This window comes from Lissotriton helveticus, chromosome 6, assembly GCF_964261635.1.
Source record: "Lissotriton helveticus chromosome 6, aLisHel1.1, whole genome shotgun sequence".
Lineage (NCBI taxonomy): Eukaryota > Metazoa > Chordata > Amphibia > Caudata > Salamandridae > Lissotriton > Lissotriton helveticus.
Genome location: NC_136067.1, coordinates 1,896,476,451 through 1,896,501,866, shown reverse-complemented (window position 1 = coordinate 1,896,501,866; position 25,416 = coordinate 1,896,476,451). Strand labels below are relative to the sequence as shown.

Below are 25,416 nucleotides of genomic sequence, written 5' to 3'. Positions count from 1 at the left end.
AAAACTGGAAAGGAAGTTCCCTGTATCATCTCAGCACCTTAAAAACAATGTTTTGTAGCGTAACGCCATACTCAGTACCAATGTACTGCACTTTGAGATCTTACATGTGCCACCAGTTAGACGTGTTATAGGTGCCATCGCGCACTGCACCCTGATATGTCACATGAACCGCCAGTGCACTGCAGTCAGATGTTCTAGTCAACACTGTCCAGATTGTTTTGCTTTTATAAATATCACACGCAGCAACAACCAGAGATAATGGGATTGCTGCCCTAATTTTAGTTAATGTGACCCCCTTCTTCTGTCCTACAATCTCAGGTATTCCAGTGCAACCCTACGTTACGTACAAGTGCAGCTGGGGAGATGCGCCCAAATGTTAGAGCAGTTACTGGCTCTAATTGCTGATTCACTAGAATAGCTGCCCTTCAGACAATCCCAGTACTGTCTGTATCAACACTTCCCACTTGCTGGCGCGGGTAACACTGGCCTGTGTTTGAAGGACTGCATGCATTCCCTAAGAACGAATTCAGCTGTAATGCTCAAAAACGAAATGCCATCACCATATCGCAAGAGTATGTGGACAGATTATCCGCCTGTACAAACTCCATAAAGGCTCAGTACAGTTATAGCATATTAGATTGGAAGCACATTCATCTCTTTCAATTTTTACTACCTCATGTATTTTTGTTTGCTCACAATTGTCACTTTTACCTTATGTAACTTAACGTCTGCTCTTGTAATCTGTTCTCGTGTAATGCTCTCATCATGTATCATTTTTGTTCCTATTGTGAAGCGCTCTGATGCCTACGGGTAAAGTCTGCGCTATATAAAAATGCATAAATAAATATATGAATAAAATTGCCTTGTAATGGCCATGACCTTCAGTAATATTATCATGGCACTTTGATAAATGAATTTTCAGTATCAGTGTCATAATCCATGCCATATCCCGGGGAGAATACTGATAGCATCAAAAGACATTTGAACGGGCCAATGGCAGAGATACCCCACAGATGGCCAGAATGGCCTATTGCATGCTTTTAACACTCTGAGTATCAACTTAATGGGGCAACTAATAGCTGGCTGGCATAATTAAATCCTTGAATATCATACGTAGAATAATGATTTATGTACATTATCTAGACCAGCTACTTGCAATTCAGCAAAAATCATGCAACTCCTGATTTCCGTGGGCAACAGGTGTTATTATTTCTTAAAGAAATGCACGTCTTCCGTCTTTCTTCTTTTGCTGGCGGCAGTATGAGGAGCGAGGTCATACTAATATACTAGCATTTACACGTTACCTCTGTAACTGTGCATGTGTGAGTTTTTAAATAGCCGCTCTTGCTTAGTTTATATGTCTAGGAGCTAATTGTTTGTCACTAGGTCTCGTGATGTCTTTGACACCGATTTACACAGCGCTTCATACGCCCGACAGGGTCCCGAAGCACTTATGGCAATGTGTCCTCTGACCTTTCTGCCACAGAGTGACTCACGTGTCTTGGCCTCTGAGCAGCCAGAGAGGTATCTGAAGAGAGCAGTACAAATTCAAACAAGATAATGCGGATTTTAAGAGGTAGGAGTGTAAACATCCCTGGTTTGTTTGTGTGTGCGCGCGTGCCTAATGCCCCAACGTCTGCCAAAGAACCATACAAATATATTGTTTTTTAAATGCAGCTTCTCGTCGGGCCTGGTAAATGGCCTGGCAAATGTATTGCTTTATTGGGGTCTCTGTTATCTTTAGCGTGTGCGTGCTAAACTGATAGTGCACCCGAGTAGCTGTTTTTTGTGGCACCCCTTTTTCCGTCATGTATATAAAATATATGTTAGCCCGTGTTTTCTGTATTGTGGCAACCCTTTCCTGTTTGTTTTGTAACTGTTTCCGTTTTTATTAAAGTCGCATTCCCTTGCGTTGTAATGGCATTTTAACATCGCATGCGTTTTAAGTGCATGCGATGTTAATGCCATCGCGCCACAATATTCACATCGATGTCATTGGTGTTTCCCCCCCAGTAGCAGCACAAGGACCTCCTGGTCGACAAAACCCCTTGAAAGGCTTTGCCTCTGGCACCATTAAAAAGTCTGCTCACTCTTCACGCCCCCGGCTGCTGGCTGCGAAAAGAGAAGTTGCTGTCTCTGTAGCTCCTTTGTCACACTCTGCCCGCACTGAATGAGGGTCAGTATCTTCAAACACACCTGAGTGGCTGCAAATGTCACCCCTCCTTTCCAATTAAAAACACAGCAGGGCGGACCATCTGCTCTGCATGGCCTCCCCCGGCGCCACTCTCGGCTGATGATTTGTACGGCTGTCAGGGAGCTCGCGGCTGCAGCGTCCCCCCTCGCCTGCCTTTCTCTGGCGGTGAGTCAGCTCGGGAAAGCTGAAATACTGCTATTCCCACATTTTACCCCCCCCACCCCACCCTCGGCTCCAGGACTGAAGCTCGGATGCTGAGTTTGTACTACTTTGGCGCCCTCAAGTGGCCAAAAGTTGCAAATGGCCAAGTGGTGATTCTAATGTGAAAAATACAGCGATACTCGGTTTAAACCGAGTCAGCTGATTTGCAATCAGTGGTGTAATCTCGGGCAGAGTCGGTTTAAACCGAAAACCGGACAGCCTAGGTATTGTACACATCCCTCTTCCGCAAACCAACGGAAAGAAATACCCTGCTCAGCTATGGCAGCTGTCACCCCAGGGCCCTGAGGGACAGCCTGCCATACTCACAATTCCTCAGACTCAGGAGAAATTGCTTTAAAAAGGAGGACTATTTCAGTGAGGCCAATACTCTATTTGACAAGCTTAGAACTAGAGGCTATCCCAAGCGACTAATCAAAAACTCAATGAAAAGGGCTTGGTACTGTCCCCGCGAGACCCTTCTGGAGACGAAACTAAAACAACCCTCAGATAAAATGGTATGTGTCACCACCTTTTAATCCATCTCCAATTGTGTCAAACAGAGTATAAAAAGGAACTGGCACATACTGAACTCAGGTCCACTTAACTGGGATACTCCCCTCTTTGCCTTTAAGAAAAACAAAAATCTTAAAGATCAGCTGGTAAGGGCGGCCCTACCCTCTGTAAATGCAAAAAACACCACACTCCATGATCATTGGTTATTACCACCTCTCCGAGGTCACTCCAAATGTGGGGCATGTGTGGTATGTGATTTTTCTGTTGATGGTAAAGAGTTTGTATACAAAGGAGTGAGAAATGAATTGAGAACTTTCACTAATTGTAATAGTTGTAATATCATCTATGCCATCCTTTGTCCATGCGACCTAATTTATGTCGGCCAAACTAAGCAGAAAATCAAGCTGAGGATATCTCAACATCGAAGTCGGATCCGATGTAAAACACCTAATGCCCCTCTGGTCGAACATTTTGTCAATAAAGGGCATATGGCAAATGAAATCCGTTGGACTGTGATCACTCAAGTCATCATCCCACCCAGGGGCGGCGACCTGACACGTATGCTCAACAGAGAAGAGCTCAAATGGATTCTGAAAATGGACAGTCTGAACTCTGGATTGAACCTGCAGGAGGAATGGACTGCCCTAATCTAAAATCTGATCCGCAATCTTGAACTCCAACTACCATGTTCTGGGCTCTGAGTCGTTCATGTTCTCCTTTCTGTAACTTTTTCGTCCAAATGTATCATTATGGTTTTAAATATGAGTCACTTGCACTAAACACTATGCACCACCGTCTTGCCGAGTATAACCTATCTCCTCCAAGATGGCCGCCGAGTATGTGCCCATCTTCTATATCTATGCCGAGTATAACCTGTCTCCTCCAAGATGGCCGCCGAGTATGTGCCCATCTTCTATTTCTATGGCCAGGAACGCCTCACGGTCATTGACCAATCAGCTTCCTTTCACCCACTCTTCACTCCCCACTTCCGCACCCGAGCACACCAGGGAGCAAACTGAATTGCCGACTAACCCGGTAAGTTACAAGCTGCCTGCAGCTCCCTTACATCGAAATGGCTTAGATTGCAAATTTCTGATGTCCTGTGTTTTCCGACAGGTATTACCCTAGGCACCGTCGGATTACGTTATTGTAACGCTGCAACTCGCGCCTGATTCTGGTAAGAAGCTGTGCACGTCCACCCGCGCTCACTCGGCCATAGTTATTTATTTTCGCAGTCCGTTAATCACTTTCCCTCTTCCAGGGCTGTGATACCGAACATAGGCTAAATCCTCCATGTCGGTCAAGTTCCAGTGGATTTTCCTGGTAAGCCTGTTCTCCCACGACGCTAAGCATACGGTGCTTACTTTCCGCTGTGTTTACACTCGGTTAACAATGTTGACCTCACCCCACAGCCCCTGTCGCCACGCCTCCCTCAACATAGGCACTATTCTAGAATTCTCACTTCTCGTAGTCACGGAAATCTTTTCCTGGTAACCCCTCGCATTATCCTCAATATCTGGCACGACGCAGCAGGAATGGTTGTGCATGATCCGCCTCGGCTCTTTGAATACCGGCAAGTGTAACGGATACATTCCCAGCCTGATCTACACACTGGCACTGCCCCTGTCGTCTTGCCACCTGTAAGCACGCCTAACTCACTTCCTTAGGCGATACTACCTCATTAACTCATCAATTGCGACGTAATTCACATGTAAATAAAGCGATCGGATGCACGATTCACTATAAGTCACTTGATTAAATATTTGAAAATTCTGTATCTAAATGTGTATATATTTCCCTTTTCCTTCTTTAGGCAATTAGAGGCTAATTAACGTTAAGGCATTAACTGAATGTCCTGATGATGGTCCCCGTGACTAAATAGGGGGACCGAAACACCGTCGACCTGTCTAGCACCCAATACGAAACTTGATTTCTATGTAATGTAATGGTGCTGTATTGACACTTCTGTACAATTGAATTTAAACAGAAAACGTTTGTTTGTCTTAAAAAGCCCTTTTTTGCTTCTAAATCTACCTTCTGTACTGGATCTGTTAGTGTTGGGCACAGGCTTGTGTACCACACTGGTGAATTGTGGAAGGTATTCTCTGTGTATGGATTCATTGTCTATTGAGTAAACTTGAAAGACCTCTGTCCGGCTGGACATGTCGCTCCTAATATAGATTGATTCTGTCTATATGTATTGCTTCACGTATTTTTGAATGCATGGGACCACTGTTGCTCAAACAAAGGACTGTTCCCATGAGACACAGGGTCAGACTGATTTGCATATGGCCATGTCTGAACTGGGGTGGCAGAGTGGGCTAAAGAATGGTGAGGAATTAAACCCAGATCAGTTGACTGGGGGTGAGTGTTTGATTTGCTCAAACGCTCCGTCCATCATCCCCTTTTGTATCGCTTTGTTCGCCCTAAGTGTGGCAGGGTATGCTCAGACGTGAGTCCCTTGCTCACTTGGCCACTGGATTCAAGATAGCCTGGCTGATGAGGATTATGAATCCGAAACCGGTCCCAGGATGCTTGTTTCCGGTCCAGGGAAGACATGGCTTGGCAGTTCGGGCTGGACTGTTCCCATGAGGCACAGGGTCAGACTGATTTGCATATGGCCATGTCTGAACTGGGGTGGCCGAGTGGGCTAAAGAATGGTGATGGATTAAACCCAGATCAGTTGACTGGGGGGGGTGTGTTTGATTTGCTCAAACGCTCCGTCCATCATCCCCTTTTGTATCGCTTTGTTCGCCCTAAGTGTGGCAGGGTATGCTCAGACGTGAGTCCCTTGCTCACTTGGCCACTGGATTCAAGATAGCCTAGCTGATGAGGATTATGAATTCGAAACCGGTCCCAGGATGCTTGTTTCCGGTCCAGGGAAGACATGGCTTGGCAGTTCGGGCTGGACTGTTCCCATGAGGCACAGGGTCAGACTGATTTGCATATGGCCATGTCTGAACTGTGGTGGCTGAGTGGGCTAAAGAATGGTGATGGATTAAACCCAGATCTGTTGACTGGGTGTGAGTGTTTGACTGGTTCAGATGCTCCGTCCATCACCACCCCCTTTTGTACCACTTTTAGAAAGTGGGCATTTTTATGCTTTACCATTCATAGAATCTCCCTACCTGTGTAATCAACATCTGGTTTATACTGACAGGGGCTGTTGGTGAATTCACTCTAGACAATCACACAAAGGGAGCTGAGGTGTGTCCTGCATATCATGATAGCCCATCACCAGGCTGATGGGCCTTCCTGAGCTAGAGTGGTGAGAGGAGTTGTCACTGACACCTGAATAGAGCTGTGCCTGTCCTCTTAAAATGCTGTCTCCACCCCCCTGTAGTGCATTGGGGGCCAAGGCAGAGCAAGGCAGGATCTTGTAGACAGCAAAGACTTTCCTTTGAAGTATTCCTACTTCAAAGGCCAAAAGGGGTTTAAATATTGGACCTGTAACCCCACATTTTTAGAACACTCCTGGACTGAGGAATCTGCCAAGAAGAAAAGCTGTCTGGAAGAGTACTGCCCCAATGCTGTGTGTTGCTTTGCTGGGTTGGCCTGCAGTTGATGCTTCTGTCTGTGGGCAGTGAAAGAACTGGACTTTGCTTTCTGAAACCGTATGGTACAAGGTTCTCCAAGGGCTTGTGTGTGCTTGCCTCCTGTTGGAAGTCTCAGGGCCATCAAAGACTTCATCTGCAGCTCCCCTGAACTCTACTGCTGGGAATTCTGAGTGGTGCCAACTCCAGTTCTGGACCGTTTGAGGGGGTTTGCTGCTTCAAGAACCGAAAATCCACGCATACCCCTTCCAGCACCGTTTTTCCCGTAACAAGCCTGCCATGCAGTTAAAAAAAACAACGCATCACAGCTGTGCAGCTGAAAATCGACGCAGCGCCTGTTCATGGCCCAAAGAACCACTGCAGCCCGAGTCCAGAGCACACTCTGACACAGGCCTTGCTGTGCGGATGAAGGAATCGACGCATCACCTGTCTGCGGCTGTGGAAATCAATGCAGCACCTGTTTCACCGCTGCTCGACCTGCAGTGCCTGGATTTTCTCTCATCACACCTGTGCGCCAAGTTTACACCACATCGCCCTGTAGTAAGGAGCCACCTCTGGAAATCAAAGCATCGCTGCGCAATAAGGAATCGATGCAAAACTTCTCCTGTGTGCAGCTGAACTTATGCCTCCATTCCCCTGGAACTCAAGAATTGACGCAACGCTTGTGTTTTCCGATCCTTCCCTCCTTTCCGTCTGTTATTCATCTTGGATTTCGACACATCAAAGGTGCTTTATGCTAAAATCAACGCTATGGAGTTCTATGGACAACCTTTCTTAAACCTTTAAAAAGTTGTATCTTGAGTTGTGTATGTTGGATGTTTCTCTTGTTTGGTTTAGATAAAGATTGTCTATTTTTCTAAACTGGTGTGGTGTCACTGTTTTCACTGTGTTACTGTGTGTATTTTGTTCAAATGCTTTGCATATTGCCTCTGAGAAAGGCCTGACTACTTGTGCCAAGCTACCAAGGGGGTGAGCAGGGCTTATCTTGGGTGTGTAACTCCCTTACCTTGACTAGAAGGAAGGGTCCCTACTAGGACAAGGTGCATACCACTGCCAACAAGAGACCCCGATTTCTAACAATGCTCCACTGGCTGCTTTAAAATTGTTTACAAGGTGTGCTAAGGTGTCAGAGCTGGCTATATTGTCAACAGGGCAGCAACTCTTGAATGTAATGCCGATAGGCAGTATGAGTATCTGCATTCTTGTGTGATCCTGTCATAATATGGAACAGCTTTCACTGAGACCTACTCCTGCATGGAGGATGAGTAGGATGGGTCTCAGGGAGGCCGTCCAGCAGAGCATTGCCCCCATCAAGATGGAATAAAGACAGCCGCCTGGAGGTCTTTTCTGAAGTCCATCTACAGTAGGAATGGTTGCCTTTAGCAGAGTAGGGTCTTTGGCCCCATATGTGCTTTAAAGTAGAGGTTGGTGTTAATCTGAAGGCCAGTTGTCTTCTTGCTGTTTATGAGTTCGTGATTGAAGCTGTGTCAAGATTCATCTTTTTTGCAGGTACTGGTTGGAGTACAAGTTCATTCTCATTGATGTTTATTTTCAGGTTGCCATTGACATCCTAGGTGTCAAATGTTCTTTGTACAATTGATGTTGCTGGCAGATGGGCCTTTAAGGCATAACTGCATGTTATCCATGTGCTAGCAGATTCTCATGTCCTTGCCAGCCAGTAGTTCTTCTGGAAGCTTCATGTACAGGATAACGTCACTGGCGAGATCTTGGGGAGGCCCGGGCCAACATTGACGGTCTTGTACCGGTAGACTTTGCTCATTCTCCTACATCACACCCAAGACATGGAACAACCTCTTTCAACACATCAGAGCCCCCTTCTTGCTTCTTAAACTCTGCAAGAAGCGCAATACTTGGCCCTTTTGTTGACCACAAACCTACACAACAGTCCCAGCGCCTGGATACCCTCTTGGATGATTAGTGCGCTATACAAATCAATATAGCATAACTTCAGCTAGACCAGCTAGGTTGTATTGCCCATTTATGAATTGTACATGGCACGATGATGTTGTAAAAGATGTGATGGTATCAAGTAGGGCTTGACAGTTAACAGTGCCAAAAGCTGCAGAGATTAGGATGAGTAAGCAGGTGACAAGTTAATCATAGATCTATTGGGCGTCATTGATCCCTTGAATAGTTTCTGTCTCCATACAATTGTGTGATCTAAACTCATACTATTATATTTAAAGTAGGGCACCACCATTAATCTTATCCTGCAGTTGGTTGGTGTCAGATTCCCAGGGATCTTCCCAGTTTATAGAAGATGGATAACTGGACCATCATTTTGCTTCTTCTAAGGAGCAAGGATCTTTCCTGTCCTCAAGGGCACCCGGGAAGGAATACTGATGTATAATCCTGCTATTGCGTAGTAAGACCACACCTGGTTTAATAGTATTGGAAGTGCCTACTTTTCATTTTACTTTTTACCATCATCTTCATTTGTAATTTGTTCACACTACCAATGGAAATATTTCCTAAAATTACAAAACAACAAATAAGGAGTTTATTACAAATACGGTTTGTTGGTATATTTAGGTACTGTAAAAGAAGTATTCTAGTGCCAAACTGAACAATATGAAACTAGCTTATTCTCAGTAAAAACTGTTGTGGATGGCAAAGTTTAAAACAAGTTGTACAGTCAGTGCACATTCCAAACATATGTAAACAGCCAATAGAAGGATACATTTTGGGGCACGGAATTTTCCCTAATAATCGAACCTGTAACACCGCAAAGAAGAATCCCTTTTATGGAGGATTTAATGTTGCGAGGGGAATGTTTGTTAGGCTTTGATGATTCAAGCACAGAGCTCTTACTTATGTGAAGTTCTAGACTAGTTGAAAATAAAGTTTTATGTTTCTGGAACTTTTGCAGAATAGCTTGTGTTTTCTTGCAGATCTCGTCTAGTGCTGGCCACACTGTGCTGACATCTGCCAGAGGTTGCACATAAGTGATTTGCAATCAGCAGATTCCAGGGACCATTCCTGTTGTCATTACTCCCTGTGCAATGATATGCCCTTAGGTTCACCTCATTCTCATCTACATGTTCCTTTGAGCCGCTGCACTTCATCATCTGATTAATCAATGTATCTTCTGTAACAATAGACCTCATTTAGAAATAAGGATTCAGGATAGTGTATTTTAAGCCTTCACTGACTGCAGACAAATGTGTAGAATTTAAGGCGGGCTGGCTTGTTTGGTGTTTTTAATCTAATGTTGCACTATCATATTGCCCAGCTTTAGAGTTTCTTGAGCACTTCTATACATTCTTGTGCATTTTTGTGCTTGTTTGAGTCTTGCAAAAAGTTTCTGATGTTCTGTGAATTTGAGGAGAATAATAAGTGAGTTGGGAAATCAACAATCCCATCCTATTAGCAAACAATGGCATAGATAGACTATAGATCTGACGCTGGCAAGCCTGTGATTTTCTTTCGCAATCATATGTAATAGAAATTAAAAGAATATACGTCATAACAAGTAAAAAGGATGCTGCCTAGTAGGGAAAATGCTCGTAAATGCCCTATTTTAAATTTTTGCTAATCATCCCTACATGGAATGTTTGCAAGAATATACATCAATTTAAATACATTTATTTGGGATACAATTTACAAAATTCTGTGTCCGTGATGAAATTGGTTAACTGTGAAACACTGGAAAGCAGAATTCAGAAATGTGTGTTAGCTGAGAGATGTAGGCATGTGTGCAAGTAAATGTTATCTTTCAAAAGAGCTTGAGAAGGAGGTGTGATTAAGCATACTCTGTGGTATACTAATAACCATAGTCTTAATCTTCAGGCTAACCCCATACTGCAGATGGTGTGCATTGGGGAGAAAAACGAGATTGAAGAGGAGATCCGCGTGAACCGGACTGTGAATGAGTGGGCAGGAGGTGGAGGAGGAGGCGGTGGAGCCACCTATATATTTAAGGTACTGAGTAGTGTCTGTGTATTCTGATTTTACAGCATATGGACAGTGGAGTGTGTACCGTCAACTAGAAGCCTCAACAAATAAATTAGTGATGCACCATCAGCACTTCCACCGCAGTCTACTCTATGGTATTGCCCTAATCTTTGCAACATATGCTTTCATACTACTTGGAGTTCAACTTTTTAGGAACTCTTTCTGTGAAAAAAACTCATCATTCAATAGAAAAGCACATAATAGCTTGATTGCATGCCTTTATTGGGTTCTTGAGGTACTGCGCCTTCTTTAAAAAGAACTAGGAAAGGAAACCAGGGAACCCTACTCACTTGAAGCCTGGGTGAAGACTTAAAAAAAAACAATGGCTCCTGTGGGAAAATAGAAACTCTTCTTGATAAAGATAACGCACAATGGCAATAAGGGCGATTGAATGGATATCAAACAAAGAAAGCTGCACATACACACAAAGCAAATGTTATAGTCATTTATGAAAAACATTAGATCGACAGTTTATATACAAATTCTATAGTAATATACACACATATGTAAGCCAAAGAGTGAGGTTGTGTCCCAAGTGAATTTTATCAAAAAAATAACCTACGCTGTTAAAGTGAAACATAATAACGTGTAGATAACATAAGGTTTCATGTTATATATCAGTTGGAAGAAGACGACTTATTGCCATTGTGTGTTACCTTTATCAAGAAGAGTTTCTATTTTCCCACAGGAGCCATTGTTTTCTTTAAAAAGAAGACAGGCACCAAGAACAGTTAGGTCCATGTGACAGGCTTTTGGTTATCTCATACTTTCTGTGCTCTCTTTTTGGGTGACAGTGTCCATGTTATATGCCTCCCAATGTGATGTAAGATATAACAGGGCAATCCTTATGATAATGATTGACTATAATAAATCAGTCGAAACTAAACCATAACCTCAGAAAATCTGAAGAGATTTACTTATGTGTGGGGTTTCTATCATGTGACCTGAAACCGGGTAGGTGTCAGAGAGCTGTACATATTAGCAAAGCTAATTCACATAATAACATGTAATTACAAGTATCAAGGCTACTGAATTCATACAATTAGCAGTGTCATTTTGAATACAATTTGAAAACAATTCAATTAAAGGCAATAGGTGTTCCATATTTTGCAATGAAGTACTGCAAATCATTATCCACTGAGATACAGCTTAGAATTTGATTGCTGTAGAACAGGTACCCCGTCTTGTACAAACCCTCAGTAGGTAGCCAAAGAGGATTGTAAGAACTGCTCTAGCTCACAATTAATTCAGCTGATAAACGGAGTTGTAAGTAGAACTGTGGAAAATGGTCTGAGCAACCCTGCTGGCAGGAGGATGTTAGAGCCTGCTCTTATTCATCCAAATGACCACTGAGAGATAGGTGGGAAGTGGTGTGAAGTGAAGACAGTAAAGGCATTGTGGGTAATTATGCTAAAAGTGTCCCTAAAGCTCACCCCATTGCTCTTTGCTATGATGCTTGGTGTTTTAACATCTTAGTCCTTGGGAAAAGTTGACAGTGCTCAGCTATGGCCTACCATTTAGGGTGGAGGCTTACCATCAAGTGTGAGGAAGCGTGTGGCCATCCTTTGTTTGACAGTAAGCTGGGAATTTTGTGGAGCTTGTTAAGGTGTTTCCAGTTTATGATCCCTAGGAGTGTGAGAGACAGAAGTCTATACGATCAAGAAGGGAACCATCAGAGTCTGGAAGCCTTACCTGATGGAAGTGATGTAATGTAAAATGTAATGTAAGAGCATACTTGTATAGCGCAACTATCACTCCAGGGAGCATCTTGGCGCTGATACGGAAAACGGAAGAGGAGGAAAAACCGGTATGCTGCTCATAGCAAGTAGAACTGAGGATTTCAGATCAGAGTTTTGCACAGTATATCTGGAGCAGTATAAATCTAGGTTTTAAGGGCCTTCCTGAATACCGAATCAGAAGCAATCTGGCGGAGCTGAGGTGGCAGTTGATTCCATGCCTTTGATCCCAAAACTGCCAGTGATTTTCCTCCCTTCGACAGCAATCTAAAAGTTGGAATAGTCAGTAAGTTTCCATTGGAAGATCTAAGGCTACGAGAGGGAGCATTGCGCTTAAAACCAGTTTGGAGATATTGTGGTCCATGTGCGTGAAAGGCCCTAAAAGTAATAATAAGGACCTTAATCAAAACACGTTTGTGAACTGGCAACCAATGCAAGCTGTCTAATGCAACAGAGGCGGAAAATTTCCTAGGCCACTTTAGTACTGCCGAGCACCGCATGCTGGACCATCTGTAGCTTATGCATGACTGATTTGTTGACTCCTGCATACAGGCTATTACAGTAGTCCAGTCGGATGTCATTAGTGCAACATCAACAGTGTGCCTAGCTGAAAAGGGGAGTAGGGCAAAGAATTACCTTAGACTTTTAATGATATGAAAACAAGTGCCTGCAACTGCCAAGGATTGTTGTTTGAAGGAATGGGTGGTGTCAAACTTTATTCCTAAGTTTCTAGCTGCATTTATTGTATTAGGAGGAGGGGTTGCATTTTGTGGCCTCCAAGATTTAGGCACGAAGGGGGTTTTGTTTGCCAAATGGCAGAATCTCTGTTTTTTCCGAAATACACCTCAGATGGTTGTTATTCATCCATTTGAAGGTTGCTGAGAGGCATTTTCTGAGGTTTTCTTCCGCCTCAGTAGTGTTATTAGTTATTATCAAGAACCAGAATAAGCTGCGTATCGTCCACATATGAGATGGTATTGATCTTGTAGGACGATATTAGCTTAATTAGGGGGGACATATAAGCATTGAAAAGGATCGGGTTCAGGCTCGATCCCTGAGGAACCCCTGATATGAGTGCTTTTTCTTCTGAGTTATATTGCCCCAATGCGATCACTTGGCGCCGGTCTTGCAGAAAGTCCTTGATCCACTCTAAGACATTACCCGATACACCAGATGATGCAAGACGGTCTAAAAGAATGGTATGTGAGACCATGTCTAAAGCCGCGGACAGGTCCAATAGGACCAGGACGGCATTCTTACCCTGATCCAGGGCTGCTTGCAAGGTTTCAGCAGTATACAAAAGGGCAGATTCTGTCGAGTGTTGAGCTCTGAAACCTGACTGATTAGAGTGCCATACATTTGTTTCCTCTAGGAACGTGGTAAGTTGTTTATTGACAAACATTTCAGTTAACTTACACAGGGTAGGAAGAAGCGAAATGGGTCGCAGGTTAGAGAGGGTCGTAGGATTAGCCAGTCGCTTTTTCTGGATGGGTTTTACCGCCGCAAATTTCCATTCTGATGGAGTCTTGGCTATAAGAAGCAAGGAGTTTATGATATTGTTGATGGTGGGATTTACAACATCAATAAGAGCGTGTAGTAGATTGGGGGAGAAGACTCGAAAGGGGAGCCTGATTTGACGGATAAAATAGCCACACAGGATTCCTCCAGCGTGATAGACTGGAAGGTTTTCATACAGATAATATCTGTGTCAGCAATGGTTCTCTTATTTATGTTAGGAGAAGGAAAGTCTTTTGTAAGTGTCAAGACTTTTCCTTCAAAGTAGTCTGCTATGTTATTGCAAAGGCTCTGGGAGGGTGGGATCTCTTGGAGTAAACTATTTGGATTTCAAAACAGATTGACTATTTTTAAAATCTCTTTCTGTTTGTTTTTGGAATTTTTAGCAGCCTCAGTATAAAATCTTTTTTTGGAAGCTTTGAACAAGGCACGATATTTTCTGCGTGCAATTTTGTAGGTGTCAAGATCATTACTATCGTAGTTCCGGCGCCATCTACTTTCCAATACTCTGACTTGAGCTAGCACTTCGTTTAAGGATAAAGAAAACCATGGCGCCGAGGGTTTCTTTTTTGGGAGCCTATGTGGTGTGATTATTGGTGCCAACTGATCTCTTAATTCATGCATCCATTTCCTAAATAGCTGGTTGTCAATTATAGGGTCGCCAACCATATTGGGTCTACCCATAAGGGCTTTAGGAAAGAGATCTGGAAGTCCCAGCAGTGCTTTCCAGCTAACTTTGTCCTGTTGTTGAGTTTTGTGTTTTGTCCTTAACTGGGGCCCTATCTTTTATAAGAAATTCAAAGGTAATTAATTTATGGTCAGTCCAGGTTTGCGTAACAGGGGGCTTCACTTTAAGACTGTCCAGGTTAGAGCAAATGCAATCCAAAGTATGGCCTGCGCTGTGCGTAGCGGATTGCGAGAGTGGTTGTAGGCCAAAAACCTTCATTACCTCCTTGAAGCAGGTAGCTCCAGGGTCCTTATGGGAGTCAAAGTGGAGAGTAATATCTCCTAACAGAGTAAAATTGGAGAACCGAACAGTAAGAGTGCTAAAGTGATAAAGTATGGGGGGTATTGTAAACAGTTGGTCGGAGAGGAGTTGCCCGTGGAAGAGGGATGTTCAACACAGTTAAATTATGGGAGACATTGTGAAGATCTGTAACAAAGGCAGAGCTCATATCGAGTTGTATGAGGAGGTATGAGCTATTTCCTTTGTAGCTGCTTTGAGGGCATCATCCTATATTTTGGCAGTGGAGGCATACATACCATAGCCATGCAACAATTTGTGTGTGGGGAGTTGAGGAGATTGTGGGTGGTGTTTCACATTGTAAAAGGTCACTATCGCCTTTTCTGTCATTATTGACACATGTGGGAGATTACCAACTAGTCTGTAGTTTATTGGGATTGTGAAGTCCAAGTTGTGCTTTTAGTGGTCTGGCAGTGACTTGTTCGAAGGGGCTGGGACAGTTTTTCATTACATGAATAATCAATAAATTACCTTCTATATGTCTTTCTAATGTTTTTACAGTTATTATTCAACAGGGGAAGGTCCAGTATGAAAGGTCACAAGTAAGGCTTGAATGGTGGTGAAGGAAATTAATGTTAGTTCATTCAGAGTCAGGTCTGTTTTAGAAACTAAAGATAGTGGAGTCTTTCCATATGTGATGGATTTAATAGCACATTTTGTGCCTTTGTTAGTCAAACCACCTGTTGCACATTTCAAGTTACTGATTTACTACACAGATTCGCCAGTAAGTGTCAAAGCCTCAGAGGTAACCATGAACAGATGTCAGGACAATATTTTGCTTCGATGTTCTATAGGCGAAATGTTCACATTTTGCCAAGAGAACAATTTTTTTACATTTGGCGTTTTGTGGAGAGTGTTTTGTAGGATCTGATATTTGATAAGAAATCATTTTTCTGAGGCATTATTTGTTCCCTGCACTTGTTTCACCGAGAGAGTATATGAACCATAAAGATTCAATGATTGTGAGAAATCGTGGCCTGTTTGCAATGTCCCGCCACTTTTTGCCCCATTTTGACAACTAGGTGCTGGTTTTCTGACTCTGTGCTTTTGGCTCTGCTAGCCAGACCCACGGCCTGTGCTGTGATTAAAAGTACATTGTTAAGTATAATTATAATTGGCAATGACAGACCCCTCCCTGTAAGTATGCAAGGGGGATTCATTTACCTATACGTCCCTAGTATATAAAAGGGATGGGAGGTTTAGAGGCACAGTAGATTTCCTGCGCTAGAGTGTGCACTGCTGAGTGACCTGCTGTCATTTTAAAAGCCAGCCCTCGCCTTGCAGGCTGGCTTTTAACTGTAATTATATGCACATTTGACTTTGGAATTAAAGGTACTTTTAAAGCAGTAATCTACCAATGTCACCACTAAGGCCTCCCCTAGGTGCCCCTGGGGTAGGGTGCCATGTAACTATAAGCAGGGACATTATAAAAGATTTTTTATAAGCCCTGGTGAGGGAAAATCTGCCAATTTCATTTTTCCCCATTGTAGATAATTAACTGCACAGGATAACATCGGAAAAATGGATTTACGTATACATGTTGATAGACAGGAGCTAAAAATGTTATTCAATGACTTAAAATGATGGCTATAATAAATCCAACAATTTGCCACTGCTAGATATATAATAAGTATCACAGAAAATAAGTTATTAAGCTTTCTTTTCTTTAAGACGAAATCCAGCCTTCCAGCAGCCCTTCTCTGAATGACTAGTCTCCGCCAGGCTGGGCCAAACTGTCTTAATGAGGTGTGAAGTAGCCTGCCAGAGAGACAATGGATTTCCTATGGGAGAACTGCAGCTGCAGAAGCCACAAGCAGAATGGCGGGTGGAGGGGCCAAACTGGTCTTTAAAGGGAGAATGACCCTACAGGACAACACAGGCTCACCCCCACATCCTGCACCCCCAGTCATACAGGAGCCCCTGTAATTTGATTAGGGAGAGAGCTTGAATGGGAGCGTTAGGGGATCTTAGGCAAGCCAGTGGGTTGAGTTAGCCTGATCTAACCTCCAAGGAGAGAAATTCTCCATTATTGGATTTTGGAAGAATGGTGCTTTCTGGGGCAAGAATATACCACACTTTGCAGGAAGTAGTCTTGCCCCTGGGTGGCCCACTGCATCTGGGACTTCAGCCCTAAAGGCTTTGCCTTGCTTCAAGATCAAGAAGGATTAAGGAGATGACTCTCTGCAAGCTACTGGTTAACTGAGCCCGCCACCATTTTCTACAACACGAGGTCTCCATCCTGCGTTCAGTGGACTTTTATCGATTTGGCTAGGTGCATTGTGGGAACTGTAGTTTCAGCATCCTAGAGACCATCTCAGAGATTCTAGACCCCTGGATAGGTGTTGTGGGCACTTTGAACCCTCAAGGAGACCTTCTGGAATAAGATCCAGAAGTTTGGGAACTTTTTGGTAAAAAGCTTCATAAGGTGACCGACTTGACCTCGCACCGAGACCTGGCCTGGATTTCAGGTTTGTCTCGCTGAAAGCGCCGGAGCTCTAGGTATGGCCATGCTGAAATCTAAGCCCACGATGTTGACGTGAATCCGGTCTGAAGCGGAGCCTCGCTTGAGGTCTAGAACAAAGGCTCCAGGAAAATGACTAAGTGCTACAGTAACATTTTGACCGAGGCCTCCCGCTTCGTGCATCTGACCAGGGCTCCACTGCTGTCGACCTCAAACTTTGACTTTGTCCTGCTCAGGCATGACCAGATGTCCCAAATTGGCGCTATTGGTTTTTAAGCAGAAGAAAGTGTTTCTTCTTTCAAAATTCATATCTCCGGTTCCGTACATAGGATGTTTGTCGTTTTGGTATCAGTTGTTCCTAAAACATAATCTATTTTTAAAAATTGGTGTTAGATTGTAATATTGTGTTGTGTCTTACTTACTTAACGTATTGGTGTTTTTAAATGCTTTACACACCTATCTTCGAAGTTACATCTGCCTGCTCGTTGCCAGCTACCAAGGGTTGAGCAAGGCAATAATTTTTAGATTTTTTGAGAACTTGACTGACCATTTTATTGTGCTTGTGGCTTTATTACTAGAGGGAAGTCCCTACTTATCACTAGTAATAAACCACTTTCCAACAATAATTAGTTATGTTGAAGGAGGACTAACAATTTTGATGGAAAATTACTAATTATATAGAAACTAAATGGAAATTGTTAACAAAAGGCAAGTGGTAAAATAACAAACACACCAATGCTAATATAGAAAATGTCTGCTTGCCAGTGTGTAAAGGTCACAAATTAACTTAGTGGACGTCTGGAGTCCTGACCTACTAATTTGTACAGATATGAGCACGGTTATTGTAAGAAATTGGGTTGTTGGTTGACTGGAGGCCTGGTTAAGCAGCAACCACAGTCCTTGTCAGGGTTAGGCACAAACAAACCCCAAATTAATCTTTGCTCTACCACCTGGTAGTTGGCACAGAGCAGTCAGCATTAACTTAGAGGCAATGTGTAAAGTATTTGTGAAACACTTCAAACTGTAATACAGTGACAACACACTACAAAAGTAGCCCGCAAACGATTTAGAAAAATAGAGTAATTTTTACTAAATAAAACAATACCAAAGCAACAAAAATCTATTAAGTAGAACTGGAGATATTCAATTTTTAACGTTCAAGTGAAAATAGGACCAAAAAGCACTAAGCTCCACTGTGGATACCTGGTTGTACCGGGACAAAGTCGCAAGTTCAGGCCAACTGTGATAGAGTCCAGGCCGGCTACAGGGACCCTGTTAGGCCTGCTGAACAAAGTACCTCAAATCCTGGCTGCGGAGCTGTGCGAGGCTCCACTGCAAAAATCCGCCCTGCAGCTGGAGCGATGTGTTGGTTCCAAGATTTGGTGAGGCTGCAGTGCAAGGTCCTGTTCCATTGTCGTTAAGGATCCTGTCGACAGGGCTTGTGATGCAAAGTCCGGTGTCGGGGAGGCAGTGTGCAGTCAGGGCGATGTGTCGGTTCTGAAGAACTGCAATGCGGAATCCGTCGTCGTTGATGCTGCCATCAACGAGATGTGAGGACCTGCGCCAGGCATGCTTTGGGTAGCAGCAGTTCCGAAGGCGATGGAGGTTGCATCAGTCATGCAAGTCTTTGCAACGGCTCCATTCCACGGTTCTGCTTGGGGATGCACCACTCAGCAGAGATGATGCGTCATGCTGCTGGATCCACAGGGGCTAGCAAGTATGTTAGGCCCACTTCCAAAGGTTCAGGACAGGGGTGGCACTACTTGGCAAGGTAGACTCAAAGATGGCAGAGTCCAGGTGTAGATGCAAGGTTGTTGGAAGCCTGTTATGTCCCTGAGGCTTCCGATCAGATGGCCAGCCAACTAGCCCTTGGAGTTTCTCTGGGTTCAGTAGATGCAGGCCCAGTCCTTCTCACACAGGAAAGTGGGCAGCACAGTAGGGTAGCAGTTCCTTCAGAGCAACAGCCCAGCAGAGTGGCAATCCTTCAGCAGCACAGCAGTCTTTCTTCCTGGCAGAGTAGCCACAAGTCCAGAAATGTACTGAAGAGCTGGTGTCTAAGGTACTTCTTTGATATACGGACACCAACAAGAGGACGGGGGGTCCAAGGGGAAAATATTTTAAGACCTGCGAGGGCTGTCTCCCCAATCTACTAACAAAAACACAGTATAAAACCCTTGGGTCTAAACAAGAAACACAAGGAAGAGTAAACACATCTTAAAGGAGTCTAATATGCCCCTGGGTGTCCCTTTATTAGGACGAAATCCCTCACTCACCATAGGTGGCATGCTTTATCATTGGCACTCTCCTTGTGAAAACCTAGTCCCGCCACGGGCTACAACCTCCTCTCTGAGAGGGTGGAGCTCAGGGATTTTTTTTCCTAGTTTGAGGATATACTAAATCCAACAATTAGAAGTAATAAACTCGGTTGGGTGAAAGGCGCAAAGAATAATAATGGTGAGGAAAGTAAATTAAAATAAGCTACCAAGTACGTAATCTAACTTTATCAACACGTCCTGGGGCCAGGGTTAAAAACAGGACACTGGCACGGATAACGAATGCCTTCCGAGTTTGTGACAAAAAAGGGGGTTCTACACGTTTCAGCCTATTGATCCTCGATAAAGGTGTTGTGGCTTTCGTCAGGACCTATACATGCTGCTGCTTATTTATTTATTTGTTTTATTTTATTGGTAAAGTTTTATTAAGCGCTGGCTAGACCCGGAGGTATCAGAGCGCTTTACATGAGGACAACAAGTTACAGGATACATAGTTATATCAGTTGAATCAGCGAGTTACAGGTTACATAGTTACAACCTTTTGACTCAAAGAATCACAGAGGGAGGGGGAGTGAAGGAGACACGAACGGGGAGAAGAGGAAAACAATGTCAGATGACCGGCTGGGTAGGTGATGGCCAAGGGGCCAGACTCCTCTATAGCTGCATAGGAAAGCTCCACCGGGCATCGGCCAAGGTTGCTCGGTCTCCGCTGTAGGTGCAAACAGATTGGTATCCGCCCAGGGGGCGTCGTCATTGTTCCATTGAAGGGGGGGAGAAAGAGACACATAACGGGGAGACAAGGAAAAACAATGTCAGATGACCGGCTGGGTAGGTGACGGCCAAGGGGCAAGACTCCTCTATAGCTGCATAGGACAGCTCCACCGGGCATCCGCCAAGGTTGCTCAGGCTCCGTGGTAGGGACAAACAGTTTTGTGATTTACATCAGTTGGATCAGCGAGTTACGGGTTATGTAGTTACATCAGTTTGAATCACAGAATCAAAAGAGGGAGGAGGAGGGGGAGGGAAGGAGACACATACGGGGAGACGTGGATAAGAATGTCAGAAGACCAGCTGTGTAGGTGACGGCCAGATAGGTGCTGGAGAATAGTTACATGAGTTACAAAAGCATAGCATAAACATAGGGTGGAGGGGGCACTGAAAAGATGTTCTCGGTCCTGCTGTTGCGTCTCGAGGTCAAGGACCCTGGTGCCCACCGAATCCACATCTTGCTGCAGGGACGTCGAAGCTCCAACAGTAGTTTGCTCCGTTGAAGATTTGATGTTGGGACTGATGTTACTGCGTAGTTCAGCTTTGAAGTCCTTGAATATGTTCAGGAGATCCGCTTTTTTTGAGGGCCATTGTTACTGCGCCTGTGTCTCCTCGAAGTGTAGATCGTTTTTCAGAATTCGGGAAGAAGTCCGAGACCTTGTTCAAAGTCTTGCCCATCGCCTTCTTAGGCGGCATATGGATCAGGCCCCCAGAGCGTTTGGGACTGCGATGGTAGATTAGCGCTAAATTCAAGGCTGCAGACCGTCGTGGCACGTCAGTATGGAATGCCTCGCGTCCGGGATATGTTGGGTCAGAGGGCTAGTGCTCGGTAGTGAACGCCGTCAACACCTGGCCGCCGGGTCGTCAGGAGGGAAGCTGCGCTCCCCTAATAAAGGTCCGTAAGAGAAAATCACATCCTCTTTCTTTGGTAAGCAGAACAGTTAAAGTGAAGAACACAGTCCAACGTTTGTGAAAAACAAAGCAGCTCGATCATTGAAACAGCAGACGAACGGGCTGGAAACAGAAGACTTGATGCGTGCATCGTCAGAAAAACCGGAACCTGCAGGTATCCATAAGGTGTCCGTTGAGACAGAGCAACGCGCCTCAAATTCAAAACCAGTGATCCTTATTCTTCTTTGGCGATTCACTGATCATACCTATGTGACAACAATAATCACAGCTAAACTGATTAAAGTGATGTTACTCTTACTTTGTTTAAATTATAAAGCAGTGTAATTGTGCTGTCACATGTTAAGCAGTATATGCCAACTTTATAAATTCTTAATAACAGGAAAACATATTTATATTTGTGTGTCTTACCCATAATTTATGGGAGATAAACGCACCTTACCCTGGCCTGCAGCTCAGGGAGGGGACACTGCTCTGGAAAGAAATATGTGAGATAATGCAATGACTTCATTACTTTCGCACATCATCCTTAATAAAAACGATCACTTCATGGAGAAAGTAGTTAAAAAGAGGGGGGATTATTGCTTGTCTAAACCCATTTCATACATTTCATAATGTTACACTCTCAGTGCAAATCCAAGTGGTGTTGTTGACTGGGTTTCAGTTCTGAATTTGCAAAGGCTCTAAACTCTATTTCAAGGTTCTTTGTGTAGTCAGGGGATGACTGCACAACAAGGCAGTGGTGGCAAGTCTTTTGTGTCAAGACAGGGCACAGCCTATTCAGTTTCAAGTAGGGCTGTGCTCAGCTCCGCCCTCCATCTTGCCAGTTCATGGCACATCTAATTCCTCTATTGTGTGGCTGTTTGGGAGGAATAAACAAAGTCCAACTGCCAATGGCAATAAGGGCGATTGAATGGATATCAAACAAAGAAAGCTGCACATACACACAAAGCAAATGTTATAGTCATTTATGAAAAACATTAGATCGACAGTTTATATACAAATTCTATAGTAATATACACACATATGTAAGCCAAAGAGTGAGGTTGTGTCCCAAGTGAATTTTATCAAAAAAATAACCTACGCTGTTAAAGTGAAACATAATAACGTGTAGATAACATAAGGTTTCATGTTATATATCAGTTGGAAGAAGACGACTTATTGCCATTGTGTGTTACCTTTATCAAGAAGAGTTTCTATTTTCCCACAGGAGCCATTGTTTTCTTTAAAAAGAAGACAGGCACCAAGAACAGTTAGGTCCATGTGACAGGCTTTTGGTTATCTCATACTTTCTGTGCTCTCTTTTTGGGTGACAGTGTCCATGTTATATGCCTCCCAATGTGATGTAAGATATAACAGGGCAATCCTTATGATAATGATTGACTATAATAAATCAGTCGAAACTAAACCATAACCTCAGAAAATCTGAAGAGATTTACTTATGTGTGGGGTTTCTATCATGTGACCTGAAACCGGGTAGGTGTCAGAGAGCTGTACATATTAGCAAAGCTAATTCACATAATAACATGTAATTACAAGTATCAAGGCTACTGAATTCATACAATTAGCAGTGTCATTTTGAATACAATTTGAAAAAAATTCAATTAAAGGCAATAGGTGTTCCATATTTTGCAATGAAGTACTGCAAATCATTATCCACTGAGATACAGCTTAGAATTTGATTGCTGTAGAACAGGTACCCCGTCTTGTACAAACCCTCAGTAGGTAGCCAAAGAGGATTGTAAGAACTGCTCTAGCTCACAATTAATTCAGCTGATAAACGGAGTTGTAAGTAGAACTGTGGAAAATGGTCTGAGCAACCCTGCTGGCAGGAGGATGTTAGAGCCTGCTCTTATTCATCCAAATGACCACTGAGAGATAGGTGGGAAGTGGTGTGACATGAAGACAGTAATGGCATTGTGGGTAATTATGCTAAAAGTGTCCCTAAAGCTCACCCCATTGCTCTTTGCTATGATGCTTGGTGTTTTAACATCTTAGTCCTTGAGAAAAGTTGACAGTGCTCAGCTATGGCCTACCATTTAGGGTGGAGGCTTACCATCAAGTGTGAGGAAGCGTGTGGCCATCCTTTGTTTGACAGTAAGCTGGGAATTTTGTGGAGCTTGTTAAGGTGTTTCCAGTTTATGATCCCTAGGAGTGTGAGAGACAGAAGTCTATACGATCAAGAAGGGAACCATCAGAGTCTGGAAGCCTTACCTGATGGAAGTGATGTAATGTAAAATGTAATGTAAGAGCATACTTGTATAGCGCAACTATCACTCCAGGGAGCATCTTGGCGCTGATACGGAAAACGGAAGAGGAGGAAAAACCGGTATGCTGCTCATAGCAAGTAGAACTGAGGATTTCAGATCAGAGTTTTGCACAGTATATCTGGAGCAGTATAAATCTAGGTTTTAAGGGCCTTCCTGAATACCGAATCAGAAGCAATCTGGCGGAGCTGAGGTGGCAGTTGATTCCATGCCTTTGATCCCAAAACTGCCAGTGATTTTCCTCCCTTCGACAGCAATCTAAAAGTTGGAATAGTCAGTAAGTTTCCATTGGAAGATCTAAGGCTACGAGAGGGAGCATTGCGCTTAAAACCAGTTTGGAGATATTGTGGTCCATGTGCGTGAAAGGCCCTAAAAGTAATAATAAGGACCTTAATCAAAACACGTTTGTGAACTGGCAACCAATGCAAGCTGTCTAATGCAACAGAGGCGGAAAATTTCCTAGGCCACTTTAGTACTGCCGAGCACCGCATGCTGGACCATCTGTAGCTTATGCATGACTGATTTGTTGACTCCTGCATACAGGCTATTACAGTAGTCCAGTCGGATGTCATTAGTGCAACATCAACAGTGTGCCTAGCTGAAAAGGGGAGTAGGGCAAAGAATTACCTTAGACTTTTAATGATATGAAAACAAGTGCCTGCAACTGCCAAGGATTGTTGTTTGAAGGAATGGGTGGTGTCAAACTTTATTCCTAAGTTTCTAGCTGCATTTATTGTATTAGGAGGAGGGGTTGCATTTTGTGGCCTCCAAGATTTAGGCACGAAGGGGTTTTGTTTGCCAAATGGCAGAATCTCTGTTTTTCCCGAAATACACCTCAGATGGTTGTTATTCATCCATTTGAAGGTTGCTGAGAGGCATTTTCTGAGGTTTTCTTCCGCCTCAGTAGTGTTATTAGTTATTATCAAGAACCAGAATAAGCTGCGTATCGTCCACATATGAGATGGTATTGATCTTGTAGGACGATATTAGCTTAATTAGGGGGGACATATAAGCATTGAAAAGGATCGGGTTCAGGCTCGATCCCTGAGGAACCCCTGATATGAGTGCTTTTTCTTCTGAGTTATATTGCCCCAATGCGATCACTTGGCGCCGGTCTTGCAGAAAGTCCTTGATCCACTCTAAGACATTACCCGATACACCAGATGATGCAAGACGGTCTAAAAGAATGGTATGTGAGACCATGTCTAAAGCCGCGGACAGGTCCAATAGGACCAGGACGGCATTCTTACCCTGATCCAGGGCTGCTTGCAAGGTTTCAGCAGTATACAAAAGGGCAGATTCTGTCGAGTGTTGAGCTCTGAAACCTGACTGATTAGAGTGCCATACATTTGTTTCCTCTAGGAACGTGGTAAGTTGTTTATTGACAAACATTTCAGTTAACTTACACAGGGTAGGAAGAAGCGAAATGGGTCGCAGGTTAGAGAGGGTCGTAGGATTAGCCAGTCGCTTTTTCTGGATGGGTTTTACCGCCGCAAATTTCCATTCTGATGGAGTCTTGGCTATAAGAAGCAAGGAGTTTATGATATTGTTGATGGTGGGATTTACAACATCAATAAGAGCGTGTAGTAGATTGGGGGGTGAAGAATCGAAAGGGGAGCCTGATTTGATGGATAAAATAGCCACACAGGATTCCTCCAGCGTGATAGACTGGAAGGTTTTCATACAGATAATATCTGTGTCAGCAATGGTTCTCTTATTTATGTTAGGAGAAGGAAAGTCTTTTGTAAGTGTCAAGACTTTTCCTTCAAAGTAGTCTGCTATGTTATTGCAAAGGCTCTGGGAGGGTGGGATCTCTTGGAGTAAACTATTTGGATTTCAAAACAGATTGACTATTTTTAAAATCTCTTTCTGTTTGTTTTTGGAATTTTTAGCAGCCTCAGTATAAAATCTTTTTTTGGAAGCTTTGAACAAGGCACGATATTTTCTGCGTGCAATTTTGTAGGTGTCAAGATCATTACTATCGTAGTTCCGGCGCCATCTACTTTCCAATACTCTGACTTGAGCT

At 43.6% G+C, this 25,416-nt stretch overlaps 1 protein-coding gene across 1 annotated transcript in view; it reads left to right on the top strand.

Annotated features, from left to right (window-relative positions):
* ALK (ALK receptor tyrosine kinase) overlaps nucleotides 1-25,416 on the top strand; it is a 2,452,973-nt gene that overhangs the window by 2,265,853 nt on the left and 161,704 nt on the right. The window contains exon 15 of the mRNA XM_078647129.1: nucleotides 10,273-10,404. Within this exon, the coding sequence (XP_078503255.1) occupies nucleotides 10,273-10,404 (132 nt within the window). The remainder of the gene's footprint in view (nucleotides 1-10,272; nucleotides 10,405-25,416) is intronic.